This window comes from Ranitomeya variabilis, chromosome 6, assembly GCF_051348905.1.
Source record: "Ranitomeya variabilis isolate aRanVar5 chromosome 6, aRanVar5.hap1, whole genome shotgun sequence".
In the NCBI taxonomy this organism is placed as follows: Eukaryota; Metazoa; Chordata; class Amphibia; order Anura; family Dendrobatidae; genus Ranitomeya; species Ranitomeya variabilis.
In genome coordinates this window covers 449,728,789-449,752,835 of record NC_135237.1, presented here as the reverse complement: position 1 = coordinate 449,752,835, position 24,047 = coordinate 449,728,789, and the positions used below count along the sequence as shown (strand labels likewise).

Sequence of the window (24,047 nt, the reverse complement as noted above, 5' to 3'; positions counted from 1 at the left end):
TACTAGCTTCCACATAACATGGGATAGAGCAGCCAATCAAGAAAGACTATTATAGCCTGTATAAATGCCTATGCGGGAAAACAGCAGACATTTAAGAGTAACTTTAAGATAGTGAGAAGAATACTTAAGTGCTCACAGCTTTGCAATAAAGAAAGAAACAGAAAGCCCTAAAACATTGGACAAATACTCCAGACAGTAAAGTACTGTACACCTGCAGCACTGAACATGATGAGAGTAATATTCTGAGAAAAATACAGTGATTCCATTGATAAAAGAGAGAGAGAGACAGGGAAGGTTAGACTAACTGTGATTCATCTGTCCCACTGCATTTGAATTACAATTGCACAATTTTTTTTTCATTCTTAATGCCCTAGGAAGCAGAAGCAAGACTTCTACAAGAAACAGCAAAATCACTCTTTCATCACTGGCTCCAAATATCCACCAGCAATGGGAGTAGCAATGTACACTTCATCAAGAATTCTGACAGGTGTGCTAGTTTAAGAATTATGCAGAAATTTACAGTCATGGTTAATTCTAGAATAAGAATTTTGTAGAACATAAAAGGAGATCAAATTCTTGTGTAGGACCTCTAAAAGCAGGAAAATGGTACAGTGATGAAAGGATTGCCTTCAGGAAACATTTTGTCAAAAGCATTGACAAAAGCAATAGTTAGAGGTTTTTACGACTGAGTATATGGAAAGTGCTCAGTTAGGGATTGAAGTAAAAAGTTTTAGACAGACCAGAAATGAAGGATGGCTTGTATAATTAAAGGGAACCTGTCACCCCCAAGCATTCCAGAATGCTGTAGATAAGCCCCTGATGCTGGTGGGCTTAGCTCACCTTCGATTTTGGGGGTGACAGGTTCCCTTTATTCTGAATCCACTAAAGCTCAAAAAACAAAAAAAATTGGGCATGGTGAGCTTCCTAGGGAAGAAATCAGTGCCTTTGGAAACTTCTTACTTGTCCTAAGGACTAAGGTTTCTTAGCTTCACCATACATATCAATAAAGAAATTATATTTATCTTTTGCAGAATTTGCATCCATTATTAGTTTGCTAATTATGATGTGCTTACATGTTAAGTTTTAGCCTCTCCATTTGCACAGGTTCTTCTGTGAATGTAAAAGCAGGGGTTTGATTAGGTCTTTGATAATGGTACCCGATAGGCACAATCCACTTTAAGTTGTTTTTATTAAAATCTGTTGCCATCCATTTCACTAGGGAGATAAGTTCATCCAAAGTGGAACAAAAAGCACATCCAGATAATTTGTATTCAATTTGACCAGCTAGTTGCTTTGAAATAGTGGCAAGCATAACATTGTTATTCCAAATGAGCTTTCAAGCTAATGTTGGGAATTGAATAGAAATTTTTACCACATTAGATGTACCCTGGTGTAACTGAAGCAAGCGAGAAACAGCAGAGAAAGTTTTGTCTCTTCCTACAAAAATCCTTTAAATCATGTCAGGAACAACTACATGCCAGACATAGCTTGGGCACTACCCTGCCAAATTTTAAGTCCTAGACTTTCCACATAGTAGGGGAATGATAAAAGCTACTTTAACCCTTTCCTGAACAATGACTCTCTCCACCGCCCCATATTGGAGGTAGGTAGGAGATGAGAGGATCAGCCAGGGCAATGTGGCGGTGATGGGACTGCCTATTGGTGATGTAGTACATACAAGCAGTGCAAGCCTGATTGGGTAAGAGTAGCAAGCCTCTGTCCCTGATTGGCTGGTGGGCCGAACCCTGAGGAGATTTAAATGAATTATTCTTGATCTATTAGTGTATTTTCACTATAGTTTATTTTAATGGGACTATTAAAAGTTATATTTTAGTATTAATCCAGTTGGAAAAAACAGTGTATTACAACTTTAGCCCTGACTGTAGACAAATGGTAAACTAACGTAAGGGGGTCTTCACCACTCAGCCACTCTGCCCTTTTTTGATCACAACCAGTTAAGCAGAACAGTCTGTCTAACAGGTGCCATTCACCATGTAGACTGCAGTGTAATTTTGGATAACATAATTTCAGGCCTTATGTTCCCACACAAATTGGTCAATCAGGGATTGTAAGCACTGCTTATCTCAGAGACCACAATATCTCTGAATAATGGTGCTCCCAGATGACTGGTTGGTTAACCTATCCAGCCAAGAAAAGGTGGTGAGGTGCTCATGCTTTTATCTGGCTCTGACCATTAAAGTCAAGGTTTGTTGTCTATCTCCATAATGTAATCAGACATTAATTGAGGGGAGCACATGCATGCGTAGACACCTCTCCTACATGTAGTTGCAATAAGGAGTCATCTGGAATCTGCATCTCTAACGTAGAATAGGAATATCCCTCAACCTTAATCTTGAAATAATATAAAACCACATCTGCAGTATATGAAGAATCCCAAAGTACTTTTCATCATCCTTTCAACCCTTTGAGGATCTATTGTAGACAAAAGGACTGCTTTATTTAACTATTCAAAAATAAATCTATAGCACATAACCATTAATATGTAATCAATTTCTAAGCGGAATTGACTTATAATAAATGAAACTAAGTAAATGTAGGAGAATAATGCAAAGAATAGGCAATTAAAGCAAAAACTAACTAAATAAATTATATAGGTATTATTATATTTTCAGAGCAATGCAAAAATAAAAGTGACCATGCTACCAGTCTAAAACAAGCAGATAATGGAATTCCATTCAGAAACACATACAACCAGTCATTGCTATTAATATTAATAGATGTAACTATTGTTTTCTATATTCTATTGAATGTAAAGAAAAACAATAGTAACATATTAGAGTAAAAGAGTGCCTTGTGGGCCATTTGAAGCTGGATAAAACAAGCTAAACAAAAACGTAAAGAAGAAAAGAAAGGAGGGCATTGAGGTTTCAAAACAAAATTAAGAGATATTAGATTTTTCCATTGTACCGTGCCAGCCACTAACAAAAATCATTGTGAGCATTTCAATATAGGAATAAAGTATTAAAAGGAAAAATTGACGATAAAGCCACAGTGCTTTCTCCAGCACATAACAGTTCGTGCTGTGTGATAGAACTCATAACAATTAATGCAATTTTAATGTTTCACTAACTGTAGAAAGAAAGCCTCTCTTTTGAAAGAATGAAAGGGGAGAATAATTCATCCTAATGAAATCGTTCAATGCCAGCTGTCTTGCTTTTCATTTCGACGCTGAGCTGTGTTCGTCTTACAGAGATGTCAACAGTGGTCACCATTGTTGCTTTCATTTATTTGTTTAATCAAAGCGGTACTTGTCCAGTTGTTTATTGCAGGGGGGGGGAAATGATTTGGTTTTCGGGCTATCACCTTCCGCGAGTGTGTCTATAAAGCAGCAATGATAAACAGGACTTTCACAAACTTTCCATGTAGTTACAAGGACAGCTTCAATCTCCTGTCATTTTTTGTGCATTAGCTTTGATTATGTTTTACTCTGAAGATACATTTATTTTAAAGGTAACAATACAGACTAGGAGAATAGCTTATGTTTCATCTATATTTATCAGCACTCACTGTACATTTGTGTCTTCATTACCAGGAAATATTAAGGGACATTGTACCATCTATTCCTGTTTACAGTTTATTATGCAGAGATAGGAAACACTTAGCATGTAAAATGAATGTAGAAATTATTCCTGGATAGAAACATGGACATTTCCCACTCGTTGGCTCTTTCTCCTCCATCACCGGATCAGAGTGTAATTGTCAGTAATCAGGCCTGCTTGCTGCTGATAAAACCACTCTGAATGCTAGCAGCCTTCTTTGTGTGATGACTCAATTATTCCAGAAGTGCCTCATCAAATCTGCCCCATCAGCTGGGCTAATAAATAAGGAGAAGAAACTGGCCCCCCAAAGCAAATTATAAATCCATTTGTATTAACTATTTCACTGTCCCATGGTTTAGAAAAGGGGGAAAAAAACAACAAAAAAAGAAAGTATGGCAGATTGTGCTTAAGCTCTCTTGAATTTGCTCTAGAGTGGGTACAGCAAGCCACTTTTTTCCTGTGCAAGGTGTTGGCATTATCAGCAGTGAATGGCCTGTGAATGCGGTTATGGTAATTATACAGAAGCCTCGAGCTTTGTGAAAGATGCTTTGTGAAGTAAATCAGGTGAAAGTTAAACCCAGCAAATGATCTTGCACATGTCATTGAAATTACTGCTCTATTTAAGACATTTTAACACACAAGTCTAGGTAGCGGACAATGGAAACCAGAGTGAGCGTGACTGATCTTTAAACTCAGATTTATTAGATTTGTCATTCTGTCTTTTATATCTTTGTTTACTTGTCTGTTATACTTTTTTTTTACTTTTCTGTTTGTTTAATATAATGCCAAGATATGAGCAGATCAGGCAATATTCGACCTTGAATTCACAACTAATTTCCCAGGAAATTCAATTCACAGAGAACTTATACTCTTTGAGAATAATGTCCTTTATTATGCTATTTGGTCATAAGAAAACTAAGATAAAGAAAATATAATAAATTCTTAAACTTACCATACCGTTCACCACTCTGGCCCCTCTGCTCCTCACCATTCCCCATTCCTCGGACTATCTTCCTATGATCGCTATGAGCTCTGAAAGCTCTGGACCTCTCACATTAGGCTTGGACCTCTGGCTCTGATGTTCCTGGGAAGGTTCTACATAAGTACAAGAAAAATCATGATGTCATGACATGTGACATAACCTTGCATGCGCATACACAGAATTATCCCTGGTCTCATCAGAGTCGGAAGGCCAAGCATTAGAGGCCCAGGGATTTCAGCTCTCATGGCAGTGATCAGAAGATACAACACTAACTATATGGGTGATGGTGAGAATTGGAGGGGGCAAGAGTGGTGAGTGGTGAGGTGAGAATAAATACAGTGGGTACGGACAGTATTCAGACCCCTTTAAATTTTTCACTCTTTGTTTCATTGCAACCACTTGGTAAATTAAAAAAAAGTTAATTTTTTCACATTAATGTACACTCTGCACCACATCTTGACTGAAAAAAATCATAAATGAAGTAATTTTTGCAAATTTATTAAAAAGAAAAACTGAAATATCACATGGTCATAAGTATTCAGACCCTTTGCTGAGACACTCATATTTAAGTCACATGTTGTCCATTTAATTGTGATCCTCCTTGAGATGGTGATAAGCCTTCATTGGAGGCCAGCTGTGTTTAATTAAACTTATAGGACTTGATTTGGAAATGCATATATTTGTCTATATAAGACCCCACAGCTCACAGTGCATGTTGTTGTGACACCTAAGGTGTCACTGGCGCTGTCTAGGTGGTGCTATCAACGGGGCACGAATAAACGTAGTGAGTGCAGAAACAAGTCACGCCGAACTCAAGGACCTTACTCTAATGCAGTAAGCACAGGACCTGGCAAAGAGCAGTCACGTGACCAGGGGGCAGAGCCACAGCACATGAGTGTAGGGAATGACACTGAACACACAGTGTGCAGGGCACAGACAGAAATCATAGTCAAAGCCAGGAGGGAGCGAAGTACCTTAGGGATAAGACAAAGAGTAAACAGGGACAAGCCAAGAGGTCTGACAGAGAGAGAGACAGAGCAGTACAAAGCAGAATGCAAAGACGGAAGTCAGAGAACAAAACCGAGTCATACACAGTAAGGCACAATGTTTACGGACGAGGACCTGGGTCAGCAACCACAAGCCGAGTATACAGAAGTGTCACCGACACAATCCAGGAACTGCTAACATTAAATAGCCACCCCAGAACCAAAGAGAGGCGGACTAAAATTAACCATGACCTGACAAGGATGGAGGCAGCACCATCCTGTCCAGAGTCATGACACAAGTCAGACCAAATGAGAATCATGAGGTCAAAGGAACTGGCCAAGGAGCTCAGAGACAGAATTGTGGCAAGGCACACATCTGGCCAAGGTTACAAAAGAGTTTCTGCAGTACTCAAGGTTCCTAAGAGCACAGTGGCCTCCATAATCCTTAAATGGAAGAAGTTTGGGACCACCAGAATTCTTCCTAAACCTGGCCGTCCAGCCAAACTGAGCAATTGTTGGAGAAGAGCCTTGTGAGAGACGTAAAAAAGAACCCCGAACATCACTGTGGCTGAGCCCCAGAGATGCAGTAGGGAGATGGGAGAAAGTTCCACAAAGTCAACTATCAATGAAGCCCTCCACCAGTCAGGCCTTTATGGCAGAGTGGCCGGACAGAAGCCTCTCCTCAGTGCAAGACATATGAAAGCCTGCATATAGTTTGCTAAAAAAACACATAAAGGACTCCAAGACTTTGAGAAATAAGATTATCTGGTTTGATGAGATGAAGATAGAACTTTTTGGTGACAATTCTAAGTGGTATGTGTGGATAAAACCAGGCACTGCTCATCACCAGCCCAATACAATCCTAACAGTGAAACATGGTGGTGGCAGCCTCATGCTACGGGGGTGTTTTTCAGCTGCAGGGATAGGATGACTGGTTGTCATTGAAGGAAACATGAATGCGGCCAAGTGCAGAGATATTTTGAATGAATATCTCTTCCAGAGTGCTCTGGACTTCAGACTCGGCAGAAGGTTCACCTTCCAACAAGACAATGAGCCTAAGCACACAGCTAAAATAACAAAGGAGTGACTTCGGAACAATTCTGTGACCATTCTTGACTGGCCCAGCCAGAGCCCTGACCTAAGCCGAATTGAGCATCTCTGGAGAAACCTGAAAATGTCTATCCACCAACGTTCACCATCCAACCTGAAGGAACTGGAGAGGATCTGCAAATAAGATTGGCAGAGGATCCCCAAATCCAGGTGTGAAAAACTTGTTGCATCATTCCCAAGAAGACTCATGGCAGTACTAGCTCAAAAGGGTGCTTCTACTCAATACTGCGCAAAGGGTCAGAATACTTATGACCATGTGATATTTCAGTTTTTCTTTCTTTAATTAAATTTGCAAAAATTACATTTGTTTTTTTTTTCAGTCAAGATGGCGTGTAGAGTGTACATTAATGTGAAAAAATTAACTTTTTTGAATTTACCAAATGGCTGAATTGAAACAAAGATTTAAAAAATTAAAGGGGTCCAAATACTTTCCGTACCCACTGTATGTTTCAACTTTTGAAGACCTTTTACAGTTCAGAAAAATGGCAGCAATCATTATTTTGCTGAATCAGCACAGAAGGGAATTACAAAAAATCTGCATTTTGGTGAATGTAAGAATGAAATTCTATTTGACAATATTCACTTATCTCTAATATTATATAATATATTTAAATTATGAAATTCTCCTTAAAAGGAGCTCAATTGGAATTTGCTTATGTTATGTAAATAAAATATATTAAAAAAAACATTAGATTTGTCAATTGTCTGACATACATACACACTTTAATGCCAGGGTCTCACTTGCGAGTGTGATGCGAGAAACCTGCGCGAGACTCTCGCATCAATACCTGGCACTGTTGCTGGTACTCGGGACTGGAGTGTACGGCTGCATAGAAATACATGTAGTCGTACACTCCGGTCCCGAGTGTTGGCAGCAGTGTCGGGAATTGATGCGAGAGACTCGTGTGAGTTTCTCATATCACACTCGCAAGTTTGACCCCGGCCTAATGGTCAAAATGACTAAAAACAGTTAGTACAGTGCCTTGCAAAAGTATTCGGCCCCCTGGAACTTTTCAACCTTTTCCCACATATCATGCTTCAAACATAAAGATACCAAATGTAAATTTTTGGTAAAGAATCAACAACAAGTGGAACACAATTGTGAAGTTGAATGAAATGTATTGGTTATTTTAAATTTTTGTGGAAATTCAAAAACTGAAAAGTGGGGTGTGCAATATTCTTCGGCCCCTTTAACTTAATACTGTGTTGCACCACCTTTTGCTGCGATTACAGCTGCAAGTCGCTTGGGGTATGTCTTTATCAGTTTTGTACATCAAGAGACTGAAATTCTTGCCCATTCTTCCTTGGCAAACAGCTCGAGCTCAGTGAGGTTTGACGGAGATCGCTTGTGAACAGCAGTTTTCAGCTCTTTCCACAGATTCTGGATTGGATTGATTTCTGGACTTTGAGTTGGCCATTCTAACACCTGGATACATTTATTTGTGAACCATTCCATTGTAGATTTTGCTTTATGTTTGGGATCATTGTCCTGTTGGAAGACAAATCTCCGTCCCAGTCTCAGGTCTTTTGCAGACTCAAACAGGTTTTCTTCAAGAATGGTCCTGTATTTGGCTCCATCCATCTTCCCATCAGTTTTAACCATCTTCCCTGTCCCTGCTGAAGAAAAGCAGGCCCAAACCATGATGCTGCCACCACCATGTTTGACAGTGGAGATGGTGTGTTCAGGGTGATGAGCTGTGTTGCCTTTACGCCAAACATATCGTTTGGCATTGTTGCCAAAAAGTTTGATTTTGGTTTCATCTGACCAGAGCACCTTCTTCCACATGTTTGGTATGTCTCCCAGGTGGCTTGTTGCAAACTTTAAACGACACTTTTTATGGATATCTTTGAGAAATGGCTTTCTTCTTGCCACTCTTCCATAAAGGCCAGATTTGTGCAGTGTATGACTGATTGTTGTCCTATGGACAGACTGTCCCACCTCAGCTGTAGATCTCTGCAGTTCATCCAGAGTGATCATGGGCCTCTTGGCTGCATCTCTGATCAGTCTTCTCCTTGTTTGAGATGAGAGTTTAGAGGGACAGCCAGGTCTTGGTAGATTTGCAGTGGTATGATACTCCTTCCATTTCAATATGATCGCTTGCACAGTTGTTGTGAATTCCGTTCTCGGGCTCCCTCCTGTGGTCATGAGTGGTACTGTGTGAGTTTGGTCTTGGGCTCCCTCTGGTGGCCTTTAGCGATATGGCTGGTCTTGGTTGGGCTCAGCTGTTTCATCTCCTGCTAGGCTGGGCCTATTTAACTCACCTGGACCTTTACTTGTCGCCTGCTGTCGGTGTATTCAGTCCTGATCCTGTGCTCTCCTGAATATTCCTTGTGACCAGTCTCCTGCTATTAGAAGCTAAGTTTGCTTGTTCAGTTTCTCATTATTTCCTTGAAAATGTTTCTCATTATATTATGAGTTCAGCCCAGCTTGCTTTTATGTGATTTTTTTGCTTGCTGGTTAGTTCTGGGGTGCAGAGTGCGCCCCTCACATCGTGAGTCGGTGTGGGGGTTCTTGTATTCTCTGCGTGGTTTACTTTTGATAGTTTTTGTACTGACCGCACAGACACCTATCTATTTTCTGCCTATCTAGTATTAGCGGGCCTCATTTGCTAAATCTGTTTCATCTCTACGTTTGTGTTTTCCCCTTGACTCACCGTTATTATTTGTGGGGGGCTATCTAAAACTTTGGGGTACATTTCTCTGAGGCAAGTGAGGTCTTTGCTTTCTCTCTAGGGGTAGTCAGTTTCTCAGGCTGTGATGAGACGTCTAGGTTTTCAGGTAACGTTCCACAGCTGCCTTTAGTGTGTTTGGATAGGATCAGGATTGCGGTCAGTATAGCTTCCACATCCCCAGAACTTGTCCTATATACTCAGGGTATATTTGTCAGGTCAGTTTGAGATCCTACCACCAGGATCATAACAGTACAGCAGGCCAGAAAGTGTTAATGCAGCTAAAGAGGGAGAAGAGAAATCTTAAGGTCATTTTTTTTCCTCTGCACTGTGTTTTGCCTCTCTCCTCCCCTTAATCTCTGGGTGGTTCTGTATGAAGCTACTAATATGGACATTCAGAGTCTGTCTTCTAGTGTGGATCATCTCACTGCAAGGGTACAGGGCATTCAGGATTATGTAATCCGCAGACCTATGTCAGAGCCTAAAATACCTATTCCTGAGCTGTTCTCCGGAGATAGATCTAGGTTTTTGAACTTTAAGAATAATTGTAAGTTATTTCTTTCTCTGAGACCTCGCTCATCTGGCGACTCTGTTCAGCAAGTCAAAATTGTTATTTCTTTGTTGCGAGGTGACCCTCAAGATTGGGCATTCTCTTTGGCGCCAGGAGATCCGGCACTGCTAAATGTTGATGCGTTTTTTCTGGAGCTTGGAGTGCTTTATGAGGAACCAAATCTGGTAGACCAAGCAGAGAAGGTTTTGCTGTCTCTCTCTCAGGTTCGGGATGAAGCAGAGGTTTATTGTCAGAAGTTTAGGAAGTGGTCAGTGCTCACTCAGTGGAATGAGTGCGCCCTGGCGGCGATTTTCAGAAAGGGTCTTTCTGAAGCTCTTAAAGATGTTATGGTGGGGTTCCCCACGCCGACGGGTCTGAATGAGTCAATGTCTTTGGCCATTCAGATTGATCGGCGTTTGCGGGAGCGCAAACCTGTGCACCCTCTGGCGGTATTTTCTGAGAAGAAACCTGAGCCTATGCAATGTGACAGGATTCTGACCAGAGTTGAACGGCAAAACCACAGACGTCAGAATGGGTTGTGCTTTTACTGTGGTGATTCTGCTCATGTTATCTCAGCATGCTCTAAGCGCACAAAAAGGGTTGCCAAGTTTGTCACCACTGGTACTGTACAACCTAAATTCATTTTGTCTGTTACTTTGATTTGCTCTCTGTCATCCTACCCAGTTATGGCTTTTGTGGATTCAGGTGCTGCCCTGAATTTGATGGATTTGTCATTTGCCAGGTTTTATCTTGGAGCCTTTACAATTCCCTATTCCGCTAAAGGGAATTGATGCTACACCATGGGCCAAGAATAAACCTCAGTACTGGACTCAATTGACCATGTGCATGGCTCCTGTACATCAGGAGGTAATTCGCTTTCTGGTGCTACATAATTTGCATGATGTTGTCGTGTTGGGTCTGCCATGGCTGCAGGCTCATAATCCAGTCCTGGATTGGAAAGCAATGTCTGTGTCAAGTTGGGGGTGCCAGGGGATTCATGGCGATGCTCCTTTGGTGTCAATTGCTTCTTCTACTCCTTCTGAAGTCCCTGAATTTTTGTCGGACTACCAGGATGTATTTGATGAGCCCAAATCCAGTGCCCTACCTCCTCATAGGGATTGTGATTGTGCCATAAATCTGATTCCTGGTAGTAAGTTCCCTAAGGGATGACTTTTTAATTTGTCTGTACCAGAACATACTGCTATGCGGAGTTATATAAAGGAGTCCTTGGAGAAGGGACATATTCGCCCGTCCTCGTCCCCTTTGGGTGCGGGGTTCTTTTTTGTGGCCAAGAAGGATAGTTCTGTGAGACCCTGTCTAGATTATCGCCTTCTAAATAACATCACGGTCAAATTTCAGTATCCCTTGCCACTGTTGTCCGATCTGTTTGCCCGGATTAGGGGGGCCAGTTGGTTCACCAAGATAGATCTTCGTGGAGCGTATAATCTTGTGCGCATAAAGCAGGGCGATGAATTGAAAACAGCATTTAATACGCCCGAAGGCCATTTTGAGTACTTGGTGATGCCTTTTGAGCTTTCTAATGCCCCCTCTGTGTTTCAGTCCTTCATGCACGATATCTTCCGAGAGTACCTGGATAGATTTATGATTGTGTACCTGGATGATATTTTGGTCTTTTCTGATGATTGGGAGTCTCATGTGAAGCAGGTCAGGATGGTATTTCAGGTCCTGCATGCCAATGCCTTGTTTGTGAAGGGCTCTAAATGTCTCTTCGGAGTCCAGAAGGTTTCCTTTTTGGGCTTTATTTTTTCTCCTTCTACTATCGAGATGGATCCAGTCAAGGTCCAGGCTATTCATGACTGGACTCAACCTACATCTGTGAAGAGTCTTCAGAAGTTCTTGGGTTTCGCTAATTTTTACCGTCGCTTCATCACTAATTTTTCTAGTGTGGTGAAGCCTTTGACGGATTTGACCAAGAAGGGTTCTGATGTGACGAATTGGTCTTCTGCGGCTGTGGAGGCCTTTCAGGAGTTGAAACGTCGGTTTTCTTCGGCTCCTGTCTTGCGCCAGCCCGATGTCTCTCTTCCCTTTCAGGTCGAGGTTGATGCTTCAGAGATTGGAGCAGCGGCTGTTTTGTAGCAGAGAAGCTCTGATGGCTCTGTGATGAGACCATGTGCTTTCTTTTCAAGAAAGTTTTCGCCTGCCGAGCGGAATTATGATGTTGGTAATCGAGAGTTGTTGGCAATGAAGTGGGCATTTGAGGAGTGGCGACATTGGCTTGAGGGAGCCAAGCATCGTGTGGTGGTCTTGACGGATCACAAGAATTTGACTTATCTCAAGTCTGCCAAACGGTTGAATCCGAGACAGGCTCGATGGTCGCTGTTTTTCTCTCATTTCAATTTCGTGGTTTCAAATCTTCCGGGTTCGAAAAACGTGAAGGCTGATGCCCTTTCTAGGAGTTTTGTACCTTACTCCCCGGAAGTTTCTGAACCGACTGGTGTTCTCAAAGAGGGGGTGATTTTGTCTGCTATCTCTCCTGATCTGCGACGGGTGTTGCAGGAGTTTCAGGCCAATAGACCTGACCGTTGTCCACCGGAGAGACTGTTTGTCCCAGACAGATGGACCAGTAGAGTTATTTCCGAGGTTCATTCTTCGGTGTTGGCGGGTCATCCTGGGATTTTTGGTACCAGGGATTTGGTGGCGAGATCCTTTTGGTGGCCTTCCTTGTCGCGGGATGTGCGTTCCTTTGTGCAGTCCTGTGGGATTTGTGCTCGGGCCAAGCCTTCGTGTTCTCGTGCCAGTGGATTGCTTTTGCCTTTGCCTGTCCCGAAGAGGCCTTGGATGCATATTTCCATGGATTTTATTTCGGATCTTCCTGTCTCTCAAAAGATGTCTGTCATCTGGGTGGTTTGTGATCGTTTTTCCAAAATGGTCCATTTGGTACCCTTGCCTAAGTTGCCTTCCTCCTCCGATTTGGTGCCATTGTTTTTTCAGAATGTGGTTCGTTTACATGGTATTCCGGAGAACATTGTGTCCGACAGAGGATCCCAGTTTGTGTCCAGATTTTGGCGGTCCTTTTGTGCTAAGATGGGCATTGAATTGTCTTTTTCATCAGCCTTCCATCCTCAGACGAATGGTCAAACCGAATGAACTAATCAGACGCTGGAGGCTTATTTGAGATGTTTTGTTTCTGCTGACCAGGATGATTGGGTGACCTTTTTGCCATTGGCTGAGTTCGCCCTCAATAATCGGGCTAGTTCTGCTACTTTGGTTTCACCTTTATTTTGCAATTCTGGTTTTCATCCTTGTTTCTCCTCGGGTCAGGTTGAGTCTTCTGACTGTCCTGGTGTGGATTCTGTGGTGGATAGGTTGCAGCAGATTTGGAACCATGTGGTGGACAATTTGACTTTGTCCCAAGAGAAGGCTCAGCGCTTTGCTAACCGCCGTCGCTGTGTGGGTCCCCTACTTCGTGTGGGGGATTTGGTATGGTTGTCTTCTCGTTATGTCCCGATGAAGGTTTCCTCTCCTAAGTTCAAGCCTCGTTTCATCGGTCCTTATAAGATTTTGGAAATCTTCAACCCTGTGTCTTTTCGTTTGGACCTCCCAACATCGTTTGCCATTCATAATGTGTTCCATAGGTCATTGTTACGGAGATATGTGGTGCCTGTGGTCCCTTCTGTTGATCCTCCTGCTCCGGTCTTGGTCGAGGGGGAGTTGGAATATGTGGTGGAGAAGATCTTGGATTCTTGTATTTCGAGACGGAGGCTTCAGTACTTAGTGAAATGGAAGGGTTATGGTCAGGAGGATAATTCCTGGGTTGTCGCCTCCGATGTCCATGCGGCCGATTTGGTTCGTGCCTTTCATTTGGCTCGTCCTGATCGGCCTGGGAGCTCTGTTGAGGGTTCGGTGACCCCTCCTCAAGGGGGGGTACTGTTGTGAATTCCGTTCTCGGGCTCCCTCCTGTGGTCATGAGTGGTACTGTGTGAGTTTGGTCTTGGGCTCCCTCTGGTGGCCTTTAGCGATATGGCTGGTCTTGGTTGGGCTCAGCTGTTTCATCTCCTGCTAGGCTGGGCCTATTTAACTCACCTGGACCTTTACTTGTCGCCTGCTGTCGGTGTATTCAGTCCTGATCCTGTGCTCTCCTGAATATTCCTTGTGACCAATCTCCTGCTATTAGAAGCTAAGTTTGCTTGTTCAGTTTACCATTATTTCCTTGAAAACGTTTCTCATTATATTATGAGTTCAGCCCAGCTTGCTTTTATGTGATTTTTTGCTTGCTGGTTAGTTCTGGGGTGCAGAGTGCGCCCCTCACATCGTGAGTCGGTGTGGGGGTTCTTGTATTCTCTGCGTGGTTTACTTTTGATAGTTTTTGTACTGACCGCACAGACACCTATCTATTTTCTGCCTATCTAGTATTAGCGGGCCTCATTTGCTAAATCTGTTTCATCTCTACGATTGTGTTTTCCCCTTGACTCACCATTATTATTTGTGGGGGGCTATCTAAAACTTTGGGGTACATTTCTCTGAGGCAAGTGAGGTCTTTGCTTTCTCTCTAGGGGTAGTCAGTTTCTCAGGCTGTGACGAGACGTCTAGGTTTTCAGGTAACGTTCCACAGCTGCCTTTAGTGTGTTTGGATAGGATCAGGATTGGGGTCAGTATAGCTTCCACATCCCCAGAACTTGTCCTATATACTCAGGGTATATTTGTCAGGTCAGTTTGAGATCCTACCACCAGGATCATAACACACAGTGCTCCTTGTGATGTTTAAAGTTTTGGAAATCATTTTGTATCCAAATCCAGCTTTAAACTTCTCCACAACAGTATCACGGACCTACCTGTAGTGTGCCTTGGTCTTCATGATGCTCTCTATACTTCAAACAGAACCCTGAGACTATCACAGAGCAGGTGCATTTATACTGAGACTTGATTACACACAGATGGATTATATTTATCATCATTAGGCATCTAGGACAACATTGGATCATTCAGAGATCCACAATGAACTTCTGGAATAAGTTTGCTGCACTGAAAGTAAAGGGGCCGAATAATATTCCACGCCCCACTTGTTATGATAGGGCTAGCGGAACGCACCTAATGAAAGTATATATTTTATTAGGATAGATGCATTCGCAGCCCGGGGTCCACCGTGCAGGAGAACCTGCTGCTAGTAAATAGCGGAACTATTAGCAGTGTTAGCTAACTCTGTTACTTCACAGAGCAGCCGTGAACTCAAAGCGCTGCGCCCTGTTAGTATTCACAGAGGCACAGGCTAACTGTCTAAACAAGAGCAGTCAGTGGTCTTGCACGCACACGAAACTCCTCGCCGGAGGTGCCAGCATTCTAGGGACTTATTTCCCTGAACACACACATACAAGACCACACTGGCGCAAAGTACATAAATGAAAGCAATACTAGCGCATGGCCGTGCGGCCATGCGAGCCTTATATAGCTGCAGCAAGTAAAAGACCTTCCCAGAAGGACCAATGAGAGGCTGCCATACCTGAGCATGTGACCCTAAATCTCTACTGAGAGATCTTGCCCTGGGCATGCTCAGTATGTGCCAAGCACCTACAGGACCTTCCTGAAAGGACCAATGGACTTAGCTGCAGTAACTGACCATGTGACCCTCGATCTCCACTGAGAGATCTTACTCAGGGCATGCTCAGAACAAGAAGAGCAGGACTTAGTCCCAGAAGCATCTGCTCGCCGCTGCCCAGCACTGACTTCAATGGCAGAAGCAGGAAACGCAGCAGTAACTCTTTGTACAGAGTGGGACTGAGCAAGATGCTGGGACCGACGTCTAAGCTGAGCAGGCTCCACTGCGGCAGGAGAAGAATGGGAGACCGCAGCGGAGATGGCCCGAGATTCCCCCTGTGCAGAGGTGGGAACTTGACCCCTAAAACCACTTTTCAGTGTTTGAATTTCCACAAAAAATTTAAATAATCAATAGATTTCGTTCAACTTCACAATTGTCTTCCACTTGTTGTTGATTCTTCACCAACAATTTACATTTGGTATCTTTATGTTTGAAGCATGATATGTGGGAAAAGGTTGAAAAGTTCCAGGGGGCCGAATACTTTTGCAAGGCACTGTAAAAGTGCTAATAAGCACAATGGGATCTGTCATTTATGGACGTAGGCCATTTCTAGAGGTGGCCAGGCACATTTGAAAGCAGTTGACAAAATAATTCTTTAGACTATTACCTTAGTCAACTTTCCCATTATCAAGCATGATGTGCTCTGCTGTAATGTGTATGAAGGCTGTACTCCACTGGCAAAGTCAAGAGGAAAGAGAAAACAGAAATAAGTATGCACCCTCTTAAAAGGATATGGACACATCTGGAGGCTTATTTTTTACTTAATTGCATGTATATTGGGAAAAAAATACATTTTGTAATTGGGTTTTATTAAAAGTGAAACCTATTTTACTTTTATGACTATTTACCTACTTATTGCTGGCTATACAATGAAATTAAAGGCTAGCTTAGTACTTTTATTTTGTTGACCTATACAAAGGATATGTCATCAATATTTGATTGGTGGTGGTCCGACAATGGATATCCCTGCTAGTCAGATTTACTTGCTGCTCATGGTAGCTGGATGTTAACAGTTGCAGAGCTAAGTAGCAATGCTCCATCAACCATGTAGTGGCTGTTTCCAGGTACAACAGATCGAATGAATAAGTGTGGATCTGGAGTGCAAGACAAGGCAGTATGGGGAAATGTGCTCTGTAGCACCAGAAGTCATCTAGACCATTTGTGACTTATTCAATCTTCTGCAATGTATAAATAAGGCATTTTTTTGGTGATTCCCATGACTAGAATCACAAATTGATCAAAATCACCAGGACCTGAGAATATCATTAAAATCTGCAGAGCAGAATAAATTCATTATTATTTATTGTTTAACCCGGCTGTTGTGGAAAAATTATATAAAAAAAAGTATTTTGCCTCAAATGAGTTAATGTTTGTTATTTCCAGGTGGGTGTTATCAGAGAGTTTTCACTGGGGTGTGTACTTCTTCTGCCTGTATGATTCTGACCAATCATATGCAGGCAGCAACACCGAAAGGAAAGAAGGACATGCCCTCACAATAGCTTAGAGCAGAATTCACAGTTTGTGAGATGTAGTTATACAGCTCTGATCTGGTCTAACCTCCTGCATGAGTCAAAGTGAGGGGATAGACAATTCAGCTGAGTCTAGCTGTGTCACATTACTAACCCAACTGAGAAACTTTCATTGATTAGTTATTGAGGCGTGTTCTTCTTTACCTTGAGTATTGCTGCCTGCTTCTAACTGCTTAACATTATTCATAGGGAAGAAGTAAACACCTCCAGTAAAAAGTCTTTGATAACACTCACTTGAACTTAGAAAAACTTAACTTATAAAGGTAAAAATACTTTGTTTCAAGGCCGGGATGAGAGGTAGGCAGGGTAGTCACCTGCCTAGGGCACTACCTTCTTTCTAGCCGAGGGAAGAAAAAACCTTGACATTGTTGAATGCCTGCAGCCACACATCACCTTCTTCCAGCAGAAGGTGTTCAGCACAGTAATGGCCGGGATATGGGCACATAGGGGAGCAGTGTCAGTCACGGTCAATGCTCAGAAATCTCTCTGCCTGTGCCACAGCCATTGCTCCTTACCCACACTCAATTGTATTCGCATCTGTAAGTCATTAATGCAACTGTTGTCAGTGCTGTACAGTACAGAATCAAAGGAGCTGTAATGAACTCTCTGCTCTACTGGGAACTACGGTGCATGCAAAGGACATCAGAAGTTGCAATGCAGTGATGTCATTGCACTGTCCAGCACCCACTGCTACACAAGATGGAAGAGGAGACGGAACTGTGCTGGAAAGGGAACCTGGATTAGATGAGCATAAGTTTTTTTTTAGTTTATTAAATTATTTTCCTAATGAATTGAGGGTATTATACCTAGGGCCTGCTGAGACATTCCAAGAGGTGCTGGCTATGGGGACGTTCCAAGAGAAGCAGGCTATGGAAACATAAGGGGCTGGCCTTGAGGACATATGGTGCTGGCTATGGAACATCACAAGAGAGGCTGGCTATGTTGATATAACAAAAGGGAGACCATACTGTATTGTGTGGTATTGAGGACCTTATATTGGGGGTTGTGGTGACCATACCGTATAGGTGGCTGTGGCGGACATTATACTGAATATTGGAGTGCTGCGATGGATATAATACTGTGAGGGGTGCTGTGGGGAACATCAAACTGTATATAAGGAGGTGTGGGGCCATTACACTTTATGGGGTGCCATGGGCACCATCACACTATATAATGGGAGTCTGTGGTGGATATCATACTACATAGGAGGCTGTGAAGGACATCATAGTGTATATTGGGGGCTATTGTGGATATTATACTGTATATTGGGGGCTGTGTTGGATATCACACTGTGTGGGGTGCTGTGGGGGATATTATACTGTATATAAGGGGCTGTCGGACGATTATACTGTATTAATGACAAGTGACCCCATTTTGAGTGCATTAGGTTGGTGTACATGAGTAGTGTAAAGTGCATCAGCTTGGCATACATGAGTTGTGTAGTGTTTGTTAGGTTGGCATACTTGAGTTGTGCAGTGTATGTCAAGATGAAATACATGAGTTATGTAAGTTAGAAATTAATTTAGTAGTTTTAGGATTGGATGTGTGGTACAGTTGGAAGCTTTCTTTTATGCACAAGCCAGGTTTGATGGGGGAAGGTGTCACATTCATAAGTGGTGCTCTTGTTTTTCCCTCTTCTGTAACACACTCAGCACCTCTTTTGCAACCTTCCTTTTTTGAGGTTTGAGGGACATCCCTGGGGAATGTTGGCCTGGTACAATATGAGCATCGTAAGTTCCAGAAATACTGGGGCCAGCTCCTTCCTGATCTCCAAAGATTAGGGCTTTGATCACTACCTCCTGGAACTGAAGGTACGATGTACTGGTCGGGCCTGCACATTGTGATAGCACAAAAGCGTTGTACATTGCCATCTGTACGATGTGCATGGCCACCTTCTTGTACCACACGTTGACTTTTCTCATGGCATTCTATGGCTGGAAGACTTGATCATAAAGACTTATAAACACGTGATGGTGTCTCCATGGTGTTGGATGTTTTGGTCTCCCCGAGGCCAATCATCTGTTCCTTCACAGCCTTTTACTAGGCACTGCTCCTAATAGCCAGATTCCTACTCCACACTGATGAGGGGCAAACACCCCGAAACAGCTGTCTGTGGATGGATACCATGCTTGGCATAGGTGGTTTTCCTGTATTGGATGTTTTCCTTTATTGGATGCTGCCCTTCCCGTGGTTGTTCCCTCCCGGCGAAAGGTCTGGCTATTCACTGCTTGCGTCGAGAAACACGTGATGGTGTCTCCGCAGCTATCCTACATGCATTTGCATATTTCCCATAAGGGATGGGGGCAGTGTTCTGGATCACTGCGTTGAGAAACACGTGATGGTGTCTCCGCGGTGTTGGATGTTTTGGTCTCCCCGAGGCCAATCATCTGTTCCTTCACAGCCTTTTACTAGGCACTGCTCCTAATAGCCAGATTCCTACTCCACACTGATGAGGGGCAAACACCCCGAAACAGCTGTCTGTGGATGGATACCATGCTTGGCATAGGTGGTTTTCCTGTATTGGATGTTTTCCTTTATTGGATGCTGCCCTTCCCGTGGTTGTTCCCTCCCGGGGAAAGGTCTGGCTATTCACTGCTTGCGTCGAGAAACACGTGATGGTGTCTCCGCAGCTATCCTACATGCATTTGCATATTTCCCATAAGGGATGGGGGCAGTGTTCTGGATCACTGCGTTGAGAAACACGTGATGGTGTCTCCGCGGTGTTGGATGTTTTGGTCTCCCCGAGGCCAATCATCTGTTCCTTCACAGCCTTTTACTAGGCACTGCTCCTAATAGCCAGATTCCTACTCCACACTGATGAGGGGCAAACACCCCGAAACAGCTGTCTGTGGATGGATACCATGCTTGGCATAGGTGGTTTTCCTGTATTGGATGTTTTCCTTTATTGGATGCTGCCCTTCCCGTGGTTGTTCCCTCCCGGGGAAAGGTCTGGCTATTCACTGCTTGCGTCGAGAAACACGTGATGGTGTCTCCGCAGCTATCCTACATGCATTTGCATATTTCCCATAAGGGATGGGGGCAGTGTTCTGGATCACTGCGTTGAGAAACACGTGATGGTGTCTCCGCGGTGTTGGATGTTTTGGTCTCCCCGAGGCCAATCATCTGTTCCTTCACAGCCTTTTACTAGGCACTGCTCCTAATAGCCAGATTCCTACTCCACACTGATGAGGGGCACACACCCCGAAACAGCTGTCTGTGGATGGATACCATGCTTGGCATAGGTGGTTTTCCTGTATTGGATGTTTTCCTTTATTGGATGCTGCCCTTCCCGTGGTTGTTCCCTCCCGGGGAAAGGTCTGGCTATTCACTGCTTGCGTCGAGAAACACGTGATGGTGTCTCCGCAGCTATCCTACATGCATTTGCATATTTCCCATAAGGGATGGGGGCAGTGTTCTGGATCACTGCGTTGAGAAACACGTGATGGTGTCTCCGCGGTGTTGGATGTTTTGGTCTCCCCGAGGCCAATCATCTGTTCCTTCACAGCCTTTTACTAGGCACTGCTCCTAATAGCCAGATTCCTACTCCACACTGATGAGGGGCAAACACCCCGAAACAGCTGTCTGTGGATGGATACCATGCTTGGCATAGGTGGTTTTCCTGTATTGGATGTTTTCCTTTATTGGATGCTGCCCTTCACGTGGTTGTTCCCTCCCGGGGAAAGGTCTGGCTATTCACTGCTTACGTCGAGAAACACGTGATGGTGTCTCCGCAGCTATCCTACATGCATTTGCATATTTCCCATAAGGGATGGGGGCAGTGTTCTGGATCACTGCGTTGAGAAACACGTGATGGTGTCTCCGCGGTGTTGGATGTTTTGGTCTCCCCGAGGCCAATCATCTGTTCCTTCACAGCCTTTTACTAAGCACTGCTCCTAATAGCCAGATTCCTACTCCACACTGATGAGGGGCAAACACCCCGAAACAGCTGTCTGTGGATGGATACCATGCTTGGCATAGGTGGTTTTCCTGTATTGGATGTTTTCCTTTATTGGATGCTGCCCTTCCCGTGGTTGTTCCCTCCCGGGGAAAGGTCTGGCTATTCACTGCTTGCGTTGAGAAACACGTGATGGTGTCTCCGCAGCTATCCTACATGCATTTGCATATTTCCCATAAGGGATGGGGGCAGTGTTCTGGATCACTGCGTTGAGAAACACGTGATGGTGTCTCCGCGGTGTTGGATGTTTTGGTCTCCCCGAGGCCAATCATCTGTTCCTTCACATTGATCATAAAGACTAACTCCTGCCATGTTCTTGTTTGACCCCAATACACAGTGTGGTCTGTGGACCTGCCTAGAAGTACCTCGTACAGTGCTGGGGGTGCTGACCTTACCATGTATGGAGGTCAAGAAAAGGACATCCCTCTTGTCCTTGTATTTGACAACCAGCATGTTGTTGCTACTATGGGCTCTGCTCTCCCTTTTCTGAGCATCTGCTCAATTAGCATCTTAGGGAGGCCTCTCTGATTTTTGCAGATAGTACCGCAAGCTGAGGTAGCTCATGCAGGGGGTGCACCAAATCCCACACAATTTTCCCACTCACTCCTAGGACAGGATGATTTTCAGGGGGATCAATCCAAGTGTCCTTCCCTTCATTAAACCTAAACCCTGAGGTACTTTCACACAGTTTGTAGAGCATACTGGTCAGGTATTGCAAGAATTTGAGTCTCCCTTTGAAATGGATTAGGCACTCATCCATGCAGATGTCCCTTTGGGTCATGTACACTTCAGCAAACTTGTTACTGAAGTGATCAATGACCGGCTGAACTTTGAAAAGACGGTCAAATTTGGAGTCACCTCGGGGACGATACAGTGCATTATTGTCGTAATGCAAATATTTTTTCATAACCTCAAAATGTTTATGGATCATAGCCATGTGGAATACTGCTACTTTTCTGCAAAGGGGACAGGACAACTGCTCCGTATTGAAGAGAGTTTGGATGGAGTCACATATTGTGACATTTTGGCCAAAAATCTCCTTCCCTCATTAAGAGCATTAACGATGGGTCATGACTGTATTTTCCAGCATGACAATGACCAGAAAAACCCAGCCAGGGCAACTAAGAAGTGGCTCCGCAAAAAGCATTATAAGGTCCTGGAGTGGCCTAGCCAGACTCCAGACCTGAACCCAATAGAAAATCTTTGGAGGGAGCTGAAACTCAATGTTGCCCAGTCCTGAATACTGAAATATCTGGAGAAGATCTTTGTTGACGCGTGGGCCAAAATCCCTGGTGCAGTGTGTGCAAACTTGGTCAAGAATTGCAGGAAACATCTGACCTCTGTAATTGCAAACAAAGGTTCTGTACCAAATATTATGTTTTTTTTGTTTATTGTACCAAATACTTATTTCATGTAATAAAATGCAAATTATTATGTAAAAATCATACAATGTGATTTTTTTTTTTTTTTAGGTTTTTTTTACATTTTCTCCTAATGTTTTACATATGCATAATTTTGCACATTTTTTTCTACAGAAAATCATAAAACATCTCTGGGGAACAACTTTTTTTTGCTTTAGTGCTAATTCTTTTCACTGTAAGTGTGGTAGAGATAGGACCCCAGTTACAGAGGTAAACTGCCCACTATAGTGACCGAAGCCACTCATAAACCTGACTTGGGTCTGCTAGGACCCGGCAGTTTTGCTATATCAGACTAGGGCAATCATGTGATCACCAGGTCCTACATTGGCATAGTGCTTGCATAGCACTCATTGAGCACTATATAGCCACAAAAAGAAAGACACAAGCAGTGATAATCCACTTTATTTTCTTCCCAGGGTCTTGGCTCTTACTGTTAGATTGTATTGTAGAAGTATTAGGAACTTTACCCATGCACTATAAATTTACAATGGCGCAAGGTTAAAGCCCAGGACCAAGCCCTGTAAATAAACAACAATTTGTCATTTTCAGGTTAATGCTACATACAGTATGCATATTTTACACCTGAACTCCACAAGAAAATGCATAGATACTGTATGTAACATAAAAGCATAAAGTAATTTTTATAATTTGTTAGTGCAGCATGCCAGAAATGATCCTAAATCAGTTTTATAATTGCAGGTATTTTTTTTTTTTAAAGGGCAAGAGCATGAGTTTGTTCACACCGCACACACTGGGTAATAAAATTCAAGTGCTTCTTTGAACATACAGTAAAGATCTGTGAACCTTGACCGATATTGTGACTGCAGTTGATAATTTCAGCTTGTCTTCTTATGATATAAAGTAATTAGAGTTGTTTATAATTGGATAAATTATACCATCTACATTCAACCGTAATGTCCCCATATAATTGGAAAATGATCCATTGAACCAATTTACATTTAAATCAAGAAATAAAATGTAATTGAAGAAAATTCAAGGATTGTACACTGAATTTTATTTTAAAATATCATTGTTGCACGAGTTAAACAATAATAAATAGTCTGAGCAAAACCTAATATTTAACCCCACCTGCAAGATACAACACCATCAATCTTCTGTTCTCCTCTATCATGTAGGCCACAATTAATTACAAAAAACCCTAACAAGACTAGGCACTCATTAGCACCAGCTGGCACTAACTGATTCAAAGCAAGGGGTCTTTTATAGTTCACTCTGATTGGTTGTAAATGATTCAGAATAATTTCAAATCATTTAAATATTCTCTATGTGGAGTTGATGACTGTCCCTTTTAAAGTCTACTATGTCTTGAGAAAGTTTGCTTTATATTTTCTTTAATAATTTTTATTTACATAATCATTTCTTATTTTGCTTTAAAATTCCCCTTATCTTTTCTGACGAATTTTAAATTATGCCAACTATGTAAATTACTTGCTATGTAAATGCATACTATTTGCATGAAGGTTTGCGTTGTCTCTACATAATGTAACTGGCTCTTGTATGGCTTTATTTATTATTGGAGAATTTTTGTCTTAATTTAGGAGATATTTGGTGTTATTTTGGATCAACAATGTAATGTAATAAGAATTATTAAATGTAATAACTAATCAGTGTTTCAAAATGTTCAACATCTATTAACTTATTGTATAGTGAAACAGTACAACAATGGTATATTTAGGAATATAATGTAAAAATTGATTAAATGTACATACA

The 24,047-nt window shown here is 42.6% G+C and overlaps 1 protein-coding gene across 3 annotated transcripts in view; it reads left to right on the top strand.

Annotated features, from left to right (window-relative positions):
• Positions 1–24,047, top strand: part of ST18 (ST18 C2H2C-type zinc finger transcription factor) — a 447,256-nt gene that overhangs the window by 127,544 nt on the left and 295,665 nt on the right. For all 3 annotated transcript variants that reach the window (XM_077270483.1, XM_077270486.1, XM_077270485.1), the window contains exon 2: positions 375–487. In XM_077270483.1, coding sequence (XP_077126598.1) covers positions 448–487 — 40 coding nt within the window. In that variant the 5' untranslated portion in view covers positions 375–447. The remainder of the gene's footprint in view (positions 1–374; positions 488–24,047) is intronic.